The sequence below is a fragment of the Lontra canadensis genome, unplaced genomic scaffold (assembly GCF_010015895.1).
Source record: "Lontra canadensis isolate GAN:19392208 unplaced genomic scaffold, GSC_riverotter_1.0 scaffold153, whole genome shotgun sequence".
NCBI classification, from domain to species: domain Eukaryota; kingdom Metazoa; phylum Chordata; class Mammalia; order Carnivora; family Mustelidae; genus Lontra; species Lontra canadensis.
In genome coordinates this window covers 2,297,814-2,317,208 of record NW_022631147.1, presented here as the reverse complement: position 1 = coordinate 2,317,208, position 19,395 = coordinate 2,297,814, and the positions used below count along the sequence as shown (strand labels likewise).

General features: G+C 42.6%; 1 protein-coding gene across 5 annotated transcripts in view; it reads right to left on the bottom strand.

Moving 5' to 3' along the window:
• Nucleotides 1-965: 965 nt before the first annotated feature.
• The window catches only part of LOC116859277 (cat eye syndrome critical region protein 2), a 172,249-nt gene continuing 153,819 nt past the window's right edge, over nt 966-19,395 (bottom strand). For 2 of the 5 annotated variants that reach the window (XM_032844393.1, XM_032844395.1), the window contains 10 exons: nt 18,135-18,264; nt 17,553-17,590; nt 17,374-17,465; nt 17,036-17,162; nt 15,336-15,724; nt 14,661-14,789; nt 13,630-14,476; nt 3,774-5,196; nt 2,256-2,367; nt 967-1,496 (listed from right to left, as the gene is read on the bottom strand). In XM_032844393.1, coding sequence (XP_032700284.1) covers nt 1,491-1,496; nt 2,256-2,367; nt 3,774-5,196; nt 13,630-14,476; nt 14,661-14,789; nt 15,336-15,724; nt 17,036-17,162; nt 17,374-17,465; nt 17,553-17,590; nt 18,135-18,264 — 3,293 coding nt within the window. In that variant the 3' untranslated portion in view covers nt 967-1,490. Of the gene's footprint in view, nt 1,497-2,255; nt 2,368-3,773; nt 5,197-13,629; nt 14,477-14,660; nt 14,790-15,335; nt 15,725-17,035; nt 17,163-17,373; nt 17,466-17,552; nt 17,591-18,134; nt 18,265-19,395 lie in introns of all 5 variants that reach the window. The other 3 variants (XM_032844394.1, XM_032844397.1, XM_032844398.1) reach the window with 3 other exon arrangements.

Here is a 19,395-nt window from a genome sequence, read left to right as displayed (position 1 = left end):
GCTATTCTTTACAAAAACCTGTTAATTTCAGGGCATTTTTCCTTAGGGTTTTTTTTTTTCCCCCCCCCCCTTTGTGGGATATTTGAAGTTTAAAACATAGGAGTCCTAATTTTGGTGGCATCTCAGCTAAAATCAAATACAGAATGCTAAACAAGAACAATCCAGTGTAATTCACTTCTAAAACCATAACAAAGTAATTTAATACTGTAGAATTGTTTCCTATCACAGATATGACAAATGATTTCCAAGAACTTGTTCCTGAAAGCTATTTTAAATCACCATGACTTATTTTACTATGATTCACTTAACATGAATTAAAACTATATATACTGAGATATTCCTAAATTCAAACTGTAAATCTATAGAATACATTTTTCCTATTCAAAACTGTGCAATTTCTTTATTGATACTAACATATACAAACCTGAGTAGTCACTTCCACAAACTGTGATTCGTGCCAGAAAGCTTTGTGTGATGTCTACCAGATCACAGGCCCAGCAGGTCTGTGAAGAGGACGATTCATTTTATATTCTAATAAGCAAAACACTCTAGTGATCCCAATTCCTGATACTGGTTTACAGCTATCCGGTAGGGCTGGTGGCAAATCAGGAAGGGCAATGCTCTCTGAAATCCAGGCTCCGGGCCACTGGATGAGAGGCAGACTGTCTTCTAGGCTGACGCTTCTGGGAGGCCGTGCGTGAGCACTCCACCTCCAAACCGAGACACTCAACAGTCAGGGGGCAGTGCAACGGTACCCTCTCCGGCTGATTGGAAAGAAGGTCTTTAACGAACAAAGGACGGCTAGTCACTGAAAAAAACAGTGACGATTTACAAGAGTAAACTTTTTCTACCCTCTTCTCCAGCTCCCGAAAGTATTCAGTGTGACATGATTGTAAACAGATAAGGATCACTCTAGTGCTGCGTGCCCACCACAGTTAGGACTTCCATCCATTTCTTCCACATCCCCACCCACCCTTCCCACTTATGTACAATACATTCACCACCAACAACAAAAATTATTTTTAAAAGGCAACATGAAAATTCTGTAAACTGGACCCAGCTCCAAACACATTAATACTACGAGTAGTCCCTTCCCCAAATATATACCTGAGTTTAGCTGCTCATGAAAGTTCAGAAGCACCACTCCATTCTTAAGTGTGACCCCCTCCCCCAAGTTTAAGATGATTTTCCCTGAACGAGAGTCTCAGGATTTAGAACAGCCATCACTAATTCCAGTTCATTTGTTCTTGACCATCAGCCATACGAGATTCCCCAACCAAGGACCTTTACAAGCTGGTGTTAGTCTAAGGAGTATGCTTCTAAGGCTCCAGGAAAGGCTCCAGCTCTTGGACGGCGAGATGGGATGCCCTGTGAAGGGGTGTGGCAGGGTAACAGGAATAGAGATGGGCAGGGATCGTTTCCCGAAATTCTCCATGTTCCAGTCTTCATGTGCAGCTTTCTGTTTCCTTGGGGTTTATTTCCTCCTTGGACTAGCTCTGAGAGACAATTAAAGACAATTAAGCAAAATTAACAATTGTGTTGTTTAAAGTAATTCAATAAGCCAAAGAGCTGTACATGTTCCTCTCCATCAGGGAAAGTGGCTTGGTCTTGTTTTAGCCATCACAGTTTACTTCCAGAGGGTGGGCTATCAGGCTCCAGACCTCTGCACGCAGACCCCCAACCTCAGCTCTCAGGAGCAGCAGGACTCCCCGCACACTAGGGGATGAAACTGATGTTGCTGATGACAATCACTTCACAGTGGTCAAGGAAGAGGGGGAAGTGAGACAGTGCGTGGAGAGAGCCGGAACGCAGTGATTGGCACACAAGAAGCACTTGAAGGGAGCTACTTTTAAAAACCTGAGTGCGTCATCTCTCTCAGATGAAATAGGTGGAAAGAGATAAAAAGTACGAAGCTATCATATCAAAATAAATGCTAGTGGCCAATTTGGAAAAATGAGGCTTGAACAATCCCCAAAGAGCTGGTTACCACAAGAAGAGAAACACATGGAAACAATACAGAAGCTACTTCCGAGGTCATCTTCTCGTTTTTTCCCCACTGTGGAATCCATTGGGAGCAACGGGCCCGAGTGGCCCTTTCTCCTTGGCTGGCGGTAGGACATGATGCACTTTCCAGTTCAAGGTCCTCTATTAATAGGACACCTTAAAAGATTTTTTCAGAGTCACAATAAACTCACAATGAACATTTCCTGCTCCCTGGAATAACAACAGAAGTTCTAAGTTTTGATAATTTTTACCTGATCGAGAGGAAGTGTGGGGGGCTTATGTGGTGGTAGCTCTTCCTGGGACACTGCTGGTGCTGGGGTCTTTGGGAACGAGGACTGTGACTGGCCTGGATGCATTTGCATTCTATAGCCACAAGAAAAGAGCAGTTAAGAATTAATGAAGACATACTAATTAGAAAGGAAAGAGATACTTCAATTACGAAAATCTCAGGCAGACACTGCCTTATTTAGGAATCAATTATGGAATCGATATGAGAAGAAAGCGACATTTTGTGCCTCCAGGTGTGATGCAGTCAGTACATGATACCACCTAGGAGGGCTCTTGACATGGGTTTAACTGGACTCCAAACAGGAGGGAACAATGAAAAGAATCCAAAATCTGGGACATCACACATGAGAACCAGCTTCGAATCTTTGAAAAACAAAATGGAACAAAACAAAGATAGAATCCACATTGTAAATTAAGAGACTAAACAGAAAAACCAAATGTAAATTCATTAACCTTACATGGATCTTGGCTGGCAGAGGGGAGATAAAACAAACACAGCTATAAAAGACATTTTGGGGACAACTGGAGAAATTAAATAAGGACTCTACATTAAACCACTATCAGTGCTATTTTCTGCGGGTGGAGTAATAGTTTGATATTGTGCTCCAGGAGAATGTCATTATCCCTAGCAAATGCATGCAGTCATGAAGTCTGCAACTTACTTCCCCAATGGTTTAAAAGAAAAGACAAAGAAACAAAACAAACATATTTAGTGAGGTATAAAATTAATATGGCAAAATGTTAAATGTGGAAGAGGTCTTGGAGGTAAGCTTAGGCTGGCACTAAAAGGGGCACATTAGTGTTTAAGTTGGATGGTACTGGTTTTGAGATTAGGCTTCATAACCTTAATGTAAACAAATTCATTTAAACATCTTTTATATATTACTAATTTGAAAATCTCCTGATTTTCAACCAGCACAGCTCAGATCACCTCACTGAGTCTTAAAAACATCATTATTTGGAAAATTCTCAAGGAGACTGTATTTGACTTGTTTTAATTCTGGATAAACCTGTTTCTTTATTCAGTGTTAGGGGGAGAAGTGAGAGGTAAGGGATAAAACCTGAACATTACAGATGACCTCCCTCAACCTCAAGGTTTGAGAGAGACCTATTTTATCTTGACCAGAGCATCTGAACTTAGCAGCAATGCGGACACCTCTGCCTATGGCTCTCCAACTGTGGCTCTGACGTTTCCAGTCTCAAAACTAACTGAACAGTCATTTACATGCCAGTTCACTTTCATGAGGGAAAAAAATACCAAAGATAAAATTGGACTCTAAGCCAGCAACATTTCTATTAAATCTCCAGTTATCAAGGATTCCCACGCTTTCCTTGGACCCAGACCACTAAAGGTTATCACCTTCATTTCTAAGGCCATTTTTCTTTCTAAAACTAACATCTATTCTTTTCTCAGGAAAAAACCAGAACAAAACCACCCAACAAAAAACAAAAACCAAGGAAACCATTTAATGTACTCTTACCCTGATGGTCTGTACATTTCCTGGAAAGGTCCCCTTATTCCACTTCCAGTGCCAATTTGTTCCATCATTACAGCTTGAAAGTGACCCAGGCCCTCTTCTTGGCAGCGATAGATGGGGCCTTCCTGAGAGAGGCCGTTGGGCTGGGCAGCCACTGGATGGTGAGGCGGGTGAGCAGTCACAGGGGAAGAGTAAGCCCTGGGCTGGAAATGACTGGCGGGCCTCTGAGGTGTGTAAGGAGGCCCCGTCTGTAGCATCATGCCATGAGGCTGGAAAGTTGATGAACCAAATCCCATCCCTGAACTCAGAGGTGGAGGAGGAGTTCCATAAAGATACTCGCTTGCTGACAATGAGCTCTGCCGCTTGGTAGCTGCATTATGGTTGTCCAGGTCTAAAAACTCTTTGGGACTCTCTGGCCTCTCCATAGATTCATCCAGCTTATCTTCCTCTGGACCAGGATTCTGCCCATCAGTTGAGACTACTTTAGCAGCCACCGCATCCATTTGGGTTGGGGAAGTTAAGGCAGCATTCAGTGTCTCACAGCCTTGCAGATTAGCCAAGGTGCTCTTATCTGAGAAGAGGGGCCTTGGTGGGGGGGCTGGATTAGGTGGGAGCCCACTTGGACTTCCTGGTGGATGAAGATGTCTCTGCCAGTCAGAAAAGCCCTGTGGACACGGATAATAAGGAGTTCGCTGATAGTGATGGTAGGAAGGCTGAGGTGGTGACTGGTAGGAATACCTCATTCCTTGGGGGGGGCGATACCGGGGAAAGACTCCAGAATGAGGGCTGTTAGACTGAAAGCCCCTAGGGGGGAAATGCTGAGGATGGGACACTGAGGGTTTACTTCCCATCACAGGGCCCAAACCTTGCAGGCCTGGACTGATGTGGTAATGTGTAGCTGAATTTGGGTATTCCAGGCCAGACATGTACAAGGGGGAAAACTGGCTTACGGCGCCTCCCATCAGATTGGGGTCTGTGTTGGGAGGTGTGGCTGGGTTCTGCCTTGTACATGGCATGGTTTCCGGTAGCGTTTTGCCTCTGGGGCAGAGTGGCTTTTCTGAACCACTACCACCAAGGCCTTTCCCTTCTGAGCCACAAGGGGATGCTTCAACAGTCAGTCCATTTTCGGGGAGAGCCCCTCTCTCTGCCAGAGTGGAGAGGTCTCGCATACACCCCTGGGAGGCTGGGCTGGTAGAGCCACTCTCCGTGGGCCATGTGTTCTTGCTCTTTGTTGCCTTCCAGTTGTCGCCAGATTCTGAGGAGTCGCTTTTGAGCTCTGGGCCCTCTGTTTCCCTTTCTTGTGGTGAGCTCTGCCTGGTACAGTCAGTCTGCAAGGGAGGTGTAGGGTGAGGTAGCTGTTTGAGGTACACCCCCTCTGAAGCACCCATGTTTGGTGGTTTCTCCTCAAGCCCAGGCAAGGGATCTGCTGTAAGAAAAATGTAGAACAAAATAGTAATTCAGTAGCTGAAATGACAATACTGATGGGGATGTTAGTGAAAAGAACATGAAGGCAGTCAGGGACAGGTGGGGCTGAGGTGGATATATGGCAGTTCAAGCATCAGCTAAAAATTTTGAGTCCCTGAAAGGATTCATGATATTGAGGCCTTTGTAAACTCCACCTTATAGACCAAGAAGTAAGACCTAGCACCTCTATAGCTACTCATAAAGCCTGCCAAAGAATGGAGATGTCCCTACCTCTCTCTTGCTGTGCTGTGTGAACGTGAGGTAATTCAGGTACATGCATGTCCTTTATGGAGATACAATAAGAACCAGAACATGATGGATCTATATCAAGAGGGCTGCATCCTGACGTCTGCCCCATCAAAACGTATGTTCCACAGCAGCACGGACTCTGTTTCCTTCCCCACCACTCTTAGTTCTTGTATACAACAGAAATTTACTACACACAAATAAATTAATTTACTAGACTCAAATGCTTAATTACAAACTCAGGATTCTTTACATTGCTATTGTGTCAGACCAGAAATATGGTCTTATTTTTTATAATTTTTCAAGTAGAACAGAGTTGTTGCTCAGGGGTGATCTGAATACAATTCTAAAAACGGATGTAAACACAGATCATAAAGACAAGATTAAAGATTCATACATTACAACTTTTAAAGACCCACTAAAATCTCAGTCAACTAATGAACTAGTGCTGGTTGAAAAATCAAAGGTAAAAGTTATACAACGAAATTTAAATCTACACTTCTCATTATTTTATCAACATAAAACATGGAAACATCTCCTCTCATGGATACAACCAGATAACTAGGTAACACCCATATTAGTATAAATAACCCAGGAAAAGACTTGAAAACTGTCAAAATGGACTCTCCACAGCTAAATGTAGAGCAGAGGCCACATCACAGAGGGTGTGAAGGACAGAGATGTTGTCAGGAGCCAAGTGGATCTTTGGGATTGTGCTCTGTGCACCAGCACAGAGAAGAGGGCAGAGGAGATCCCAAACCAGGAACCCCAGGCATGGGGGACCTGAATGGGTAAAATCAATCCCTGTAACATTCGGCTTTGAAAACCAGAGGGGCCCAAGAATCTGGGGGCTTATTAACACCTTATTAAAACTCAGGGGGGGGGGGGGCGCCTGTATGGCTCAGTGGGTTAAAGCCTCTGCCTTCAGCTCAGGTCATGATCTCAGGGTCCTGGGATCAAACCCCAGGTCGGGGTCTCTGCCTGGCAGGGAGCCTGCTTCCTCCTCTCTCTCTGCCTGCCTCTCTGCCTACTTGTGATCTTTGTCTGTCAAATAAATAAATAAAATCTTAAAAAACAAAACAAAACAAAACAAAAAACCCAAAAAACTCAGGGGGCTCAGCTCTGCAAGAGCCAGGATGGTAGAGTCCCTGCCCTTAAAGAGAGAGTACAACAGTGCCACTGAGATTAAGCATAGAAGCAGCAGTGTGAAAAATACCTGACATATGTGGAAAGGAGATTTATTTACTAATGAGTGTATATTGGAGGGGCAGGGATCTTTGGGAGACCTCTCTAAGAACAAAAGAGGTGGCCAACACCATTTTCCTCCTCTGCTCCCAGCCTAGATAGATGGACACCTGCAGGAACCAGTGCAGGGCCAACACTGGTTACATAGCAGAACAGTTTGCCCCTCCCCAATGTTCTCCTACAGAAATACCCACTCCATCCAAGCCTGGGCAGCTGCAGTGCTCTTCTGCAGTGGACTGATGCAGAGCTTCCTGGCACTCCATGGGCCTGTTCCCGCATTTTCCTGTTGACCTGGTACCTCCAATATGCCCTTGCCTGGAGCCCACCCAAAGCGGCGTCGCAAGCCTAGAGAGGTGCAAGCAGCCAGGAAAAGGACCAGCACCCCTCCAGAGATACTCCTTCCCTGGAGAGAGGGCAGACAGCTATTTTGACTGAAAGCCATCCCCACCAATGAAAGATGCTCGGAGGACAACACAGGGAAAGCACCCAGCGGTTTGGTGCTACCTCACCTCTGCCAAATGCCTGGTCTGACTCAACTCAAGCCCAAGGTGGCGCCAGACTGGCCCACTAACAACACAGGGATCAAACCCTGCCCACAAAAGGCAAACAGAGCCACTGCACATGACTAGACTGAAGGCAAATGTGGCTCAGTCACAACAGATGCACACAACACACACAGGAGAAACCCCTGAAGCGCCAGGTTCTGAACAGGGGATTGCACTGCAGGGCACTATAGTACCTCTTCTTCATAAGGCCATTACTTCCAAGAGCAGAGGACACAGGTGATTTTCCTAACACACAGAAACAGACACAGAGAGTCAGATAAAATGAAGAGATGAGGAGTATGTCCCAAAGGAAAGATCAGGACAAAAATCACAGCAAGAGAACGAAATGAAATGGAAGTAAGTAATATGCCTGATAGAGAATTTAAAGTAATGGTCACAGAGATCTTCACTGGACCTGAGAAAGGAGTGGAGGACCTCAAAGAGACCCTCAAGAAAGATAGAAAACAAAAAAGAACAAATCAGAGATAAAGAACACAATAATTGAAATGAAAAATACACTACAGTGGATTAACAGTACACTAGAGGAAGAAGAATCAGAAACTTGCAAGACAGAATGCGATTAAACTGAATAGGTGAAAAAAGAAAAAGAAAACAGACTTAGAGAACTCAGTGACAACCATCACATGTAATAATAATGACATTATATGGATCCCAGGAGAGAAGGGGGGAATAAAATTATTTTGAAGAAATAATAGCTGAAAACTTCCCGAATCTGGGAAGGAAACAAAAACCCAGATCCAGGAGGCAGAGATGCCCCAACAAAATCAACTCAAGGAGGTCAACATGAAAACATACAGGAATTAAAAAGACAAAAATGTAGTGAGAAAGTTTTTTAAAGTAAGAAAGACAAAAAGAAAATAGTTATATAAAAGAGAAACCCTGTAAGACCATAAGCTCAATTTTCAGCAGAAACTTTACAGGCTAGAAGGGAATGAGAGAATAGTGCTCAAAGTGCTGAAAGAAAAAAAACACCAGCAGCAAAGAATTCTAGAGTTTCCCTGACAAACAAAAGTTTGTCACCACTACACCACTACACCAAACCTATCAGAAATGTTAAAGGGAACTCTGAGTGGAAAGGAAAGACCATAAGCTGGAATAAGAAAAGTAGGAAGCACAAAAGCAGTAAAATTATCTATAAAAATAGATATCAAGTGATTCATAAAATAAAAGGATATGAAGTATGACTCCATATGCCTAAAACCTGGGGGAGTTGCGGAGGCATGGTGGCAATAAAGAACAGGTTCAAACTTAAGTGACCATCAGTTTAATACAGACTGCTATATGTAGAAGATGGTATATATATACCTAATAGTAACCACAGATCAAAAACCAGTAATTGATATGCAAAAAATACAGAGAAAGGAATCCAAGTATACTTGGATTCACTACGAACACCAGCAATCCATGACAGAAGATAGCAAGAAAGGAACAGAGAACTACAAATATATCCATGAAACAAGTAATAATATCAGTATGTACATACCTATCAATAACTACTCTAAATGTAAATGGACTAAATGTTACAATCAAAAGATACAGGGTGATGGAATGGATAAAAAAAAAAAGACCCTTCTATATGGTGCCTATGAGAGACTCATTTCAGAGTGAAAAACATATGCAGACTGAAAGAAAAGGGATGGAGAATTTATCATGCAAATAGATGTCAAAAGAAACATGAGATAGCAATATTTAAATCAGACAAGATAGATTTTATATTTTTTTAAGATTTTTATTTATTTATTTGACAGAGAGACAGCAAGAGAGGGAATACAATCAGGGGGAGAGGGAGAGGGAGAAGCAGGGTTCCCGCTGAGCAGGGAGCCTGATGTGGGGCTTGATCCCAGGACCCTGGGATCATGACCTGAACCTAAGGCAGCTGCTTAATGACTGAGCCACCCAGGTACCCTGACAAAAAAAGCTTTACACAAAGACTGTAAAAAAGAAAAAAAGAAGGACACTACAAAATCATAAAAGGAAGATTCAACAAGAAGATGCAGCAATAGTAAATATTTATGTACCAAACATGGGAGCACCCAAATACATAAAGTAGCTAATAGCAAACATATAGGAAGTAATTGATAGGAATATAGTAATAGCAGGGGAATTTCACACCCCACTTATATCAATGGACAGATCATGCAAACAGAAAATCAACAAGGAAGGAGTAGCTTTTATTTTGTTTTTAGAGTTGGGGAGAGGCAGAGGGACAAAGAATCTTGGGTGGGTTTTTTTTTTTTTTTTTAAGATTTTATTTATTCGAGAGAGAGAAAACAGAAACGAGTGGGGACAGAGGCTGAAGGACAGGGAGAAGCAGACTCCTTGATGAACACAGAGCCTGATGCTGGGCTTGATCCCAGGAACCTGCAATCTTGACATGAGTCAGAGGCTTAATTGACTGACCTACCAGGTGCCCCTTGACAGAGAAAATCTTAAGAAGGCTCCATACCCAGCAGTGAGCCTGACACCAGGCTCAATCTCACTACCTGAGCTTAAATCAAGAGTCAGATGCTTAATTGACTTAGTCACCCAGGTGTCTGGCCAGTGGCTTTTTGAATGACATACCATTCGGATCTAACAGATACATTCTAAACATTCCATCCTAAAACATCAAAATACATACTCCTTTCAAGTGCATATGGAACATACTCCAGAAGAGATCAAATGATAGGTCACAAAACAAATCTCAACAAATTTGAAAAGACTGAAGTCATACCATGCATCTTTTCTGATCATAATGTTATCAAACTAGAAATCTACCACAAAAAGAAATCTGGAAAGAACAAAAGTACACGGAGGTTGGGACACCTGGATGGCTCAGTTGGTTAAGGGTCTGCCTTCAGCTTGGGTCATGATCCCAGGGTTCTGGGATCAAGTCCCACACTGGGCTCCCTGCTCAGCTGGGAGTCTGCCTCTCCTCCTGTCCCTCCCCACACTCATCCTCTCTTTCTCTCTCTCAAATAAACAAATAAAATCTTAAAAAAACCCAAAAAACAAAAAACAAAACAAACAGATATTGTTAAGATGTCCATGTCACCCAAAGCAATCTATAAATTCAATACAATCTCTATTTAAACACCAATAGCATTTTTCACAGAACTAGAATTAAAATTTGTATGGAACCACAAAAGACCCCAAATAGGCAAAACAGTCAGGACAAAGAAAAACAAAGGTGGAGCGGTCCCAGTCCCAGATATCAAGCTATACTACAAAGAGGTCATAACCAAAACAGAATCATAGTGGCACAAAAAAAGACACATAGATCAGGGGAACAAAACAGCCCAGAAATGAACCCACCATTATATGGTCAATTAATCCTTCACGAAGGAGGCAAGGATATGCAATGTGAAAAAGACAGTCTCTTCAACAAACGGTGCTCAGAGAAATGAACAACCACTTGCAAAAGAGGATAGACAGGTCTCCAGAGGCAATGGAAACAAAAGCAAAAATGAAGTACTGGGACTACCTGAAAACAGAAAGATTCTGCAGAGCAAATAAAATAATCAATAAAACTAAAAGGAAATAGGGGAAGACATTTGCAAATGACATCTGATAAAGGGTTAGTATCCAAAATATATAAAGAAATGGTAGAACTCAACACCCAAAACCCAAATAATCCAATTAAAAATGGGCAGAAGACATGAACATGTATTTCTTCAAACAAGACATTTAGATAGCCAAAGGACACATGAAAAGATGCTCAACATCACTTATCATAAAGGAAATGCAAATCGAAACCACAATGAGATATCACTTCATACCCATCAGAATGGCTAAAATTAAAAAAAAACAAACAAACATAAGAAACTAAAAATGTTGGTGAGGATGTAGAGAAAAATGAACCCTTGGACACTGTGCGTGGGAATGCAAACCGGTGCAGCCACTCTGGAAAAGAGTGTGGATGTAACTCAAAAAAATAAAAATAGAATTAGCATTAATTCCACTACTGGGTATTTATCCAAAGAATATGAAACACTAATTTGAAAAGGTTTATATGCATCCCTATGTTTACTGTAGCACTATCTACAATAGCCAAGATATGGAAGCCTGTGTCTACTGGAAGATGGATGAAGAGGTGGTATGTATACACAATGGAATATTACTCAGCCACAAAAATAATGAATATTGCTATTTGCATCAATGTGGATGAAGGGTATAGTGCTAAGTGAAATAAATCAGAGAAAGACAAATACCATATGACTTCAGTCATATGTGAAATTTCAAAAACAAAACAAATGAACAAAGAAAAAGAGAGACAAACCAAAAAACAGACTCTTAACTACAGAGAACAAACTGATGGTTACCGGAGGTTAGGCAGTGGAAAGATGGGTGAAATAGGTGATGGAGATTAAGAGCACACTTATCATGAGGAGTACTGAGTAATGTATTGAAGTGCTAAATCACAGTAACTCTGTATGTTAACTATTAGTGGAATTATAGTTTAAAAAAAAAGTATTAGTACATAGCTAAATAAATAAAAATAAAAACTAAATCTGAGTTCTAGGCCTACCATCAATTTTAGGTGGACTATATTCATATCTGATAAAAGATAAGTCTTCCTTTTTTAAAATGATTTTATTTACTGAGAGAGAGTATGAGTGCAAATGGGGGGAGGGGCAGATGGAGAGATTCTAAAGCAGAGTCCATGCTGGGCACAGAGCCTGACGCAAGGCTTGACCTCAAAACCCTGAGATCATGACCTGACCCTAAATCACGAGTCAGATGCTTAAGTGACTGAGCCACCCACATGCCCCTCTCTAGTCATATATTGAAAAAAATAATATACATGGTAGACATCTATCCTAGAAACAAGCACTAATTACAAAAAGTATTCCTTTCATCTTCTCAATTTTCAGGTTAATCTCTCACCCTTTTTAAAGATTTTATTTGCTTATTTAAGAGACAACAAGAGAGTGAGAGAGAGAGAGAGAGAGAGAGCACGAGCAGCGGGGAGGAGCAAAGGGAGAAGCAGACTCCCAATGAGCAGGGAGTACAACATGGGGCTCGATCCCAGGACCTGGGGATCATGACCTGAGCCTAAGCTATTTCTAAGAAATCCCTTCAAGTTTTGCTTCTTAGTAGCTATAAACATGTGTCCCAGGAATAGAAGAATGGAAATAATTAGACTTTAAATACGGAAAACTTATCCGATAATGATAATGTTTAAGAAGGTCATTTTTAAAATTAATTTTTTAATTTTTTAATAAACATATAATGTATTTTTATCCCCAGGGGTACAGGTCTGTGAATCGCCAGGTTTACACATTTCACAGCACTTACCATAGCACATACCTTCCCCAATGTCCATAACCCCACCACACTCTCCTGACCTCCCTCCCAAGAGGGTCATTTTTTTTTTTTAAGATTTTATTTATTTATTTGACAGAGAGAGAGAGATCACAAGTAGGCAGAGAGGCAGGCAGAGAGAGGAGGAAGCAGGCTCCCCACTGAGCGGAGAGCCCGATGCAGGGCTCGATCCCAGGATCCTGAGATCATGACCTGAGCCGAAGGCAGAGGCTTTAACCCACTGAGCCACCCAGGCGCCCCAAGAGGGTCATTTTTAAAGGCACTTTGATGATGTAGTGGTTGAGAGCATGGATGCTGGATCGAGTGGGTCTGGATACAAATCTCAGCTCCATCCCTTACTAGCGAGTTGAAGGCAAATAGCTTTGTGCCTCGGATTTTCCATCTATGTAGACAAGTGTAATATAACAGCAGCAAGGGGTGCCTGGGTGGCTCAGTGGGTTAAGCCTCTGCCTTCGGCTCGGGTCATGGTCTCAGGGTCTTCAGATTGAGCCCCACATTGGGCTCTGCTCAGCGGGGAGCCTGCCTCCCCCTCTTCTCTCTGTCTGCCTCTCTGCCTATTTGCAATCTCTGTTTAAAAAAAAAAAAAGGTGGCGCCTGGGTGGCTCAGTGGGTTAAAGCCTCTGCTTTCGGCTCAGGTCATGGTCCCAGGGTCCTGGGATCGAGCCCCACGTCGGGCTCTCTGCTCAGCGGGGAGCCTGCTTCCTCCTCTCTCTGACTGTTTCTCTGCCTACTTGTAATCTCTGTCAAATAAATAAATAAAATCTTAAAAAAAAAAAAAAAAGCAGCAAACTCAAAGCACGTTCTGAGAACTGATTTACTCTATCTACAAGTCTCAAGAAGACTGCATAGTACAGTAAGCACTACATCACTACCAGAAATCCTTTCAGATCTCTGGACCAATACTATGATTCACTCAACCCTGAATAAGTAGTTCAAGAAGCTAGAAAGAAGTTTGACAGTCTTGGTAAAAAAGATTCCTCATGAATTAATGGTTTAAATGTTAGACATCAGACAAAAATGATGATGTAAATTACCTTGGTCATTCTCAGGCTCTTGTGTTTCACTGCTATCCTGTGTCCTCCCAGGGTTCCCCAAGGTAGGCTTGGGGGCTGACACACTAACTGATGTCGAGTGAGCTACCTGTGAAAAAGGGCCAGATAAATGGGGGGGTGTAGGCTGTCGGGGGTGGTAAGGCACACCTGGTGGGCAAACTCGGGAAGAGAGCTGCTGCATGGCAATCATCTCTGGGCTGTCCATCATGGAGTCCCCTCCTTGCACCCCCCGCAGAGCATGGGAGGGTGCTCCAAAAAGAGAACTTGGTGTTGGGGCTGGAGGTGGCTGTAACCGATGTCCACCAGATTTACAGGGTGGTCGCATATACCCTGAAGAAGCAACTCCATGAGGTAGAAAACTTGATTGTTCAGTCCACTGGTTTGGGGGAAGAGCAGGTCTCATCACTCGGGAATCCATCATATGACCAAGAGCTCGAGGCTGGTGAGAGGGTCCTGGCCCCATGGGGGGCTTCTCATCTGTGCCCAAGGGTCCTGTGTTTGTAGCACCATGGTTTCCATTCCAGACAGCGGTGTGTACTCGATTCAGGTACTTGTACGATCGGTACATGTGGCTGGGAGGAATTTCTGAGCTTTCAGGAAAGTCTGGGGGTCGGGCTGGAGGCCCACCATGCCTGGGAGGAATAAATCCTGACTGGAATTGAGTCGGGGGATAAATATTTCCATCCTGACTAGTGCCACCCATCTGTCTAAGCTGCAAGGATCCAGAATGTGATCCCACATTACTGAGGTGTGTCAGCCCCCCACACACTTGCTTCTCTTCTGGAGTGCCTAGCCTGGGTCCTCGGTGGTTGTTAATTCCAACTGAAGGCTGGCAACAAGAAAAGAGAAGGAGGCAAGAGATTAGTAGATCCACAGAATAAAGTGCTTAATCCACAATAACAGACTCTAAATAATGGAAGATAATGAATTAAATTTAACCTGGTAAGAGACTGTATTTCTGAAGTGTATCTGTGAAGCCCTTTGCATTTGTGTATTCTGAGTAGGCTGCTTACCTGCACGGCAAAAGGCTGATGCTGCTGCATAGGTTCTCCAGGGTGTGGTTCTGGGACCCTAGAGGAGACATATAAATTGGCAGGATCTGATCCTCGAAGAGGGCCAAATGTTCCTGGTACTGCTGGCCTCTGGAGAGCGTTGAGTAAAGGGAGGAGGAGAGGGAAAAAAAGAGGAAGCACAGAAGATATTAGGTAGAAAACAAGGCCGCTCCTGCAGAATGCTAGCATATAAGCTCACCCAGATTGGGGCTAGTTCTGGGGCCCAAAGCTATCTCTCACTGCAGGACAGAAAACAAGCTGGTGTCTCTTAATCTCTTTTTCCTTAGTGCCTCTTCCCCAAGAGCCTTGTAAGCCAATTTTTCCCCAACTGCACCCTCCACATGAAATTTTAATTGCATAGATATGCTGTATATTTTATGTACTATGTGTATTTCTGTGCTTTGTACAGGAAAAGTTTTTAAAATCCCCACTTCTACCTACCTTGTGAGTGCATCAGACTGACTAAAAGATTTAAAATAAGAGGAAGAATAAATAAAGAAAGGACAGGTGAGGAGAGACAAAATCATCCATATATGGAAAAATTACTTTGGAAAAGAAACTAATTAACAAGGCTTCACTTCTGTTTGAATTCACGAACTAGTGGAAACTACTGTTGAATTTTAAGCTATTCCTTACCATCTGGTTTAAAAGGGGTGCCTGGTTAGGCATCCCACCATAATGTAGGGGATGAGAAAAGCCTCGGCCATTTGAGGTGCCCACCTCCCGAGGGAGTTGTGTGGAACTGCTGCTTTGATTATCCCCAGAAGAGGAAGTTCTGCGGGCAGGCGGCAAGGACTTTCCTCCATTCTCCACGGGCTGCTGTTTCTTGCTGGGCCCTTCAGAGTCCCTGGAGCGGGTCCAAACATGGCTTCCACCGCTTCGTCCAGCCCGGTTCCGCCTCTTCTCTCGCTTTTCATCCTCTCTGATCCAAAATTCTTCATCTGTGTCTCCATCTTCACCAGGAAAATGCTTCATCATTGCCCGATGAAAACATCTCTCTAAATTATCAGACATCTTGGTATATTCTATGGGAAGATACAAGGATTGACTTACCAACAAACAATAAAAGATACCTTTTGGGTAAACTCTGGAGCTTAATTCAACTCAAGTGATATTAGGTTGTACAGCTACAGACACAAGATGAAGATACTGTTTTTGCCTTAATAGGCTCTAGGCTGTACGGCTGGAATCAGATTCTTAACTTAAACCAAGACAGATTTAACTCTTCAAGGCTAAATCACAGCATTATTAAACACAGTCACTGAAGCTACTAAGTTTTATCTTTTTTTTTAGACTTATTTATTTGAGAGGGAGAGTGAAACTAGGGGAGGGAGCGGGAGATAGAGAATCTTAAGCGGACTCTGCTGAATGCAGGGCTGCATGCATGATCTCTTGATCTCATGACCCCCCCCCTTTATAAAAAGATTTTATTTATTTGACAGAGAGATCACAAGCAGGCAGAGAGGCAGGCAGAGAGAGAGGAGGAAGCAGACTCCCTGCTGAGCAGAGAGCCCGATGCGATGCAGGGCTTGATCCCAGGACCCTGAGATCATGACCCGAGCCAAAGGCAGAGGCTTGCTTAATCCACTGAGCCACCCAGGAACCCTGGTGACCCCTTCGATGATAACTCTAACCCTGACCCAAAATCCAGAGTCAGGTTTTTAAGCTAAAGCATTTGAGCTACTGTATAAGAGTACACGTTTCTATACTTGGAGCCATACATTCTTTGTAACTGAAGATCTACTCTGTGGACTTCTCAAGATGATTTAAGAATCTAGGGTCAGGGGGCGCCTGGGTGGCTCAGTGCGTTAAAGCCTCTGCCTTCAGCTCAGGTCAGATCCCAGGGTCCTGGGATCGAGCCCCGCATCGGGCTCTCTGCTTGGTGGGGAGCCTGCTTCCTCCTCTCCCTCTCTCTGCCTGCCTCTCTGCCTGCTTGTGATCTCTGTCAAGTAAATAAATAAAAAAATCTTAAAAAAAAAAAAAAAATCTAGGGTCAGTCTGGTCAGTAGTTAGCAGTCTCTGTTTAAGGAAGCGCAGTACAATCTAAATCCAGCCTGGTCTCTACAATAATGAAAAATAACCTGAGCCCAGTTAGCCACTAGATACATTCCTTTGTCACACAGGATAGACGTGGTTTTGGCACATGTTGTGTAAGTAGTCAGAGTGGCCAATCCCATGGCTTTAAATGTACATTTTGTTTACAGTCTCAGTGAAAGGTCAAAATATTTCTAAAAGAGATGCACTTCTGTTTTTGTGTATTTCTAAAAAAGGAGGTATTCTGTTCTTGGTTGAAATGGATAGTAAGTGTATCCATAGCAAACTCTTTCCCCACTTACCACTACTTTCCCCATTATATTTTCGACAATTCCTGAACATAGTCTTCATGTCATTTACAAATTCCTCCTTGGTACAGTATAAACCTCCGTTCAGTTTCTTTTCCATGCTTGAGATATCCATGGGGACCTAAAATAAGACACATTAAATTACAACATTTTGGAGGAAAAAACACCTCCTAGTCCTTATGAGGCAAGGGTAGCACACCACTATGAGATGCTCAGGAGCCCAGCATATACCAAGCAACCCTGATTCTCAAGGAACAACAGGTGAACTTTAAACAAAAATCAAAACCAGCAACAAAAATCAAGAAAGAAACAAACACCATGGTAGCCTCTACCTTAATAATCTGGTAATAGTTTGGGGCATATGATTCATCCACAGGTTCTAAAAAGGGCCAGGAATCCTTGTGAGCCTTTACCACATCTAGAACTGAAAGCCAAAGAAGAGAACTTAATTAACGCACTCACACAGGAGTACTTCTATCAGAGATAATAATAGTTGAGAATGAGAACTGACCTTTATACATGGCAGTGAAATCATCATCCAACTCAAAGCTGTGAATCACAAAATAAGAAAGAATAACTTTGACCACCTTCTCCTTAGCTCTCTTAATTCAGTCACAGACACAGAGTTGATTATACCAAGGTTTGGAACAGTTTCAATAAACTGTCTTTAACATTAATCTGTAACACTGATAATCTCTAGAAAATAATTATGAAGATGAAGGTTAGCAAGCCTAAGGGGAGAAGCATTTTCATCATCTGTAAAATGATGGAACTGACTTAGATGATCCACAACTTAATTTATGATTCTATAATGTTGTTTATTTAGGAGCACATTATTTCCAGGGTTTTATTTTACCCTAATGAATATTTTTGTAATCTAAAGAAAAATAATATATCTATATTTTTAAGAATAATAAAATAGGCATAGAGAATAATAATAAAGGCATAGAGAAGAGCAAGAAGCTCATGAACACTGAATATTACCTGCCACACAGGGTTGTTTTAAGAATTAAATGAGAGAAGTGCTTAGCACAATGCCATAGTGCTTCACCAATGTTCCTAGTTACTACTGTTAGTATCATTAAATACTCACAGGTCTTTAGTCTTTTTTTCTTCTCTCATGGGGGAACTAGGGTCCAGATGGGAAAGTTCTGGGGGGAGCTCCTTCCCTTGGGCCAGCAGCCATGCCCTTTCTTCCCTGAGCTTTCTCCTCTTTGCTCGATCTACAATGAACACAGGGCATTAAGGTACAAGTGAGGTTAAGCACTCTTTAGATGATAACATGTTTGTTAACCATTTTAGAGAAGAAAGAAAGAAAGATCACCTGTATCATAAGATTATTTTTGTTTCTTTTGCCATCCTCTTGGTATTAAGGATGCTTCTATAGATGGAATACATTATGAAAAAATATAAATTTGTGGGGAGCCTGGGTGGCTCAGTCATTAAAAGTCTGCCTTCAGTTCAGGTCATGATCCCAGGGTCCTGGGATCGAGCCCCACGTCATGCTCCCTGCTCAGCGGGAAGCCTGTGTTTCCCTCTCTCACTCCCCCTGCTTATGTTCACTTTCTCACTGTCTCTCTGTTAAATAAATAAATTAAATCTTAAAAAAAATATATATATACACACACACACACACACACACACACACACACTTGTGGAACCCATTTCCTTTATGCATACTGAGCTCAAGTGCTGGGAAGGGATGAGGGTGGTCTGGGATGGAGAGGGAGGAAAGAGCAAGTCTGAAGAAAAATAGAATTAGAAGAAAAAGGAAAAAAAATACAAGACTGAATGAAGATATCCTTCTCTGAATACCTGAGGCCTTTCCAATCTTTCTCTCAGAAAAACATCTGCTTTTTTAAGGACCAGACTCTCAATCCTAACATACATGGGATTTTATATGCATATCTAAGCTCGCAAGGTTTAGTATTTACAAAGGCATCCTTGCACACCAATTGTCTTTGCTCTTCAATCCACCCCACCACTGGCAGCTGGCCCTTACCAAGCAAGGGGTAATCATAAATTTGGCTGGGAACAAGGGAAAGATGCCAGCTGGAATTGGCAAGGAGCTGGAAGACAGGGATGATTTTTTTCTGGCTCACAGCCATAGCCATGAGAAACACACTTGGCATTCCACTACTAGCCTGATGGGACACTCAGTGCCAGCAGGGAACCGGAAGGTCAGGAGTAAAGAAAAGAGGCAGGGAGATAAAGAGCACTGTCAGACAGAAAGACATAAAAATGGAAGGGAGAAGCCAGGACACCTCTTCTATTTTCTTCCCTGAGGAACAGGCTCCACATATGTCCCCTGCTAGGAGCATGACATGACCCTGCTAACTATTCTCTGTCTAGTT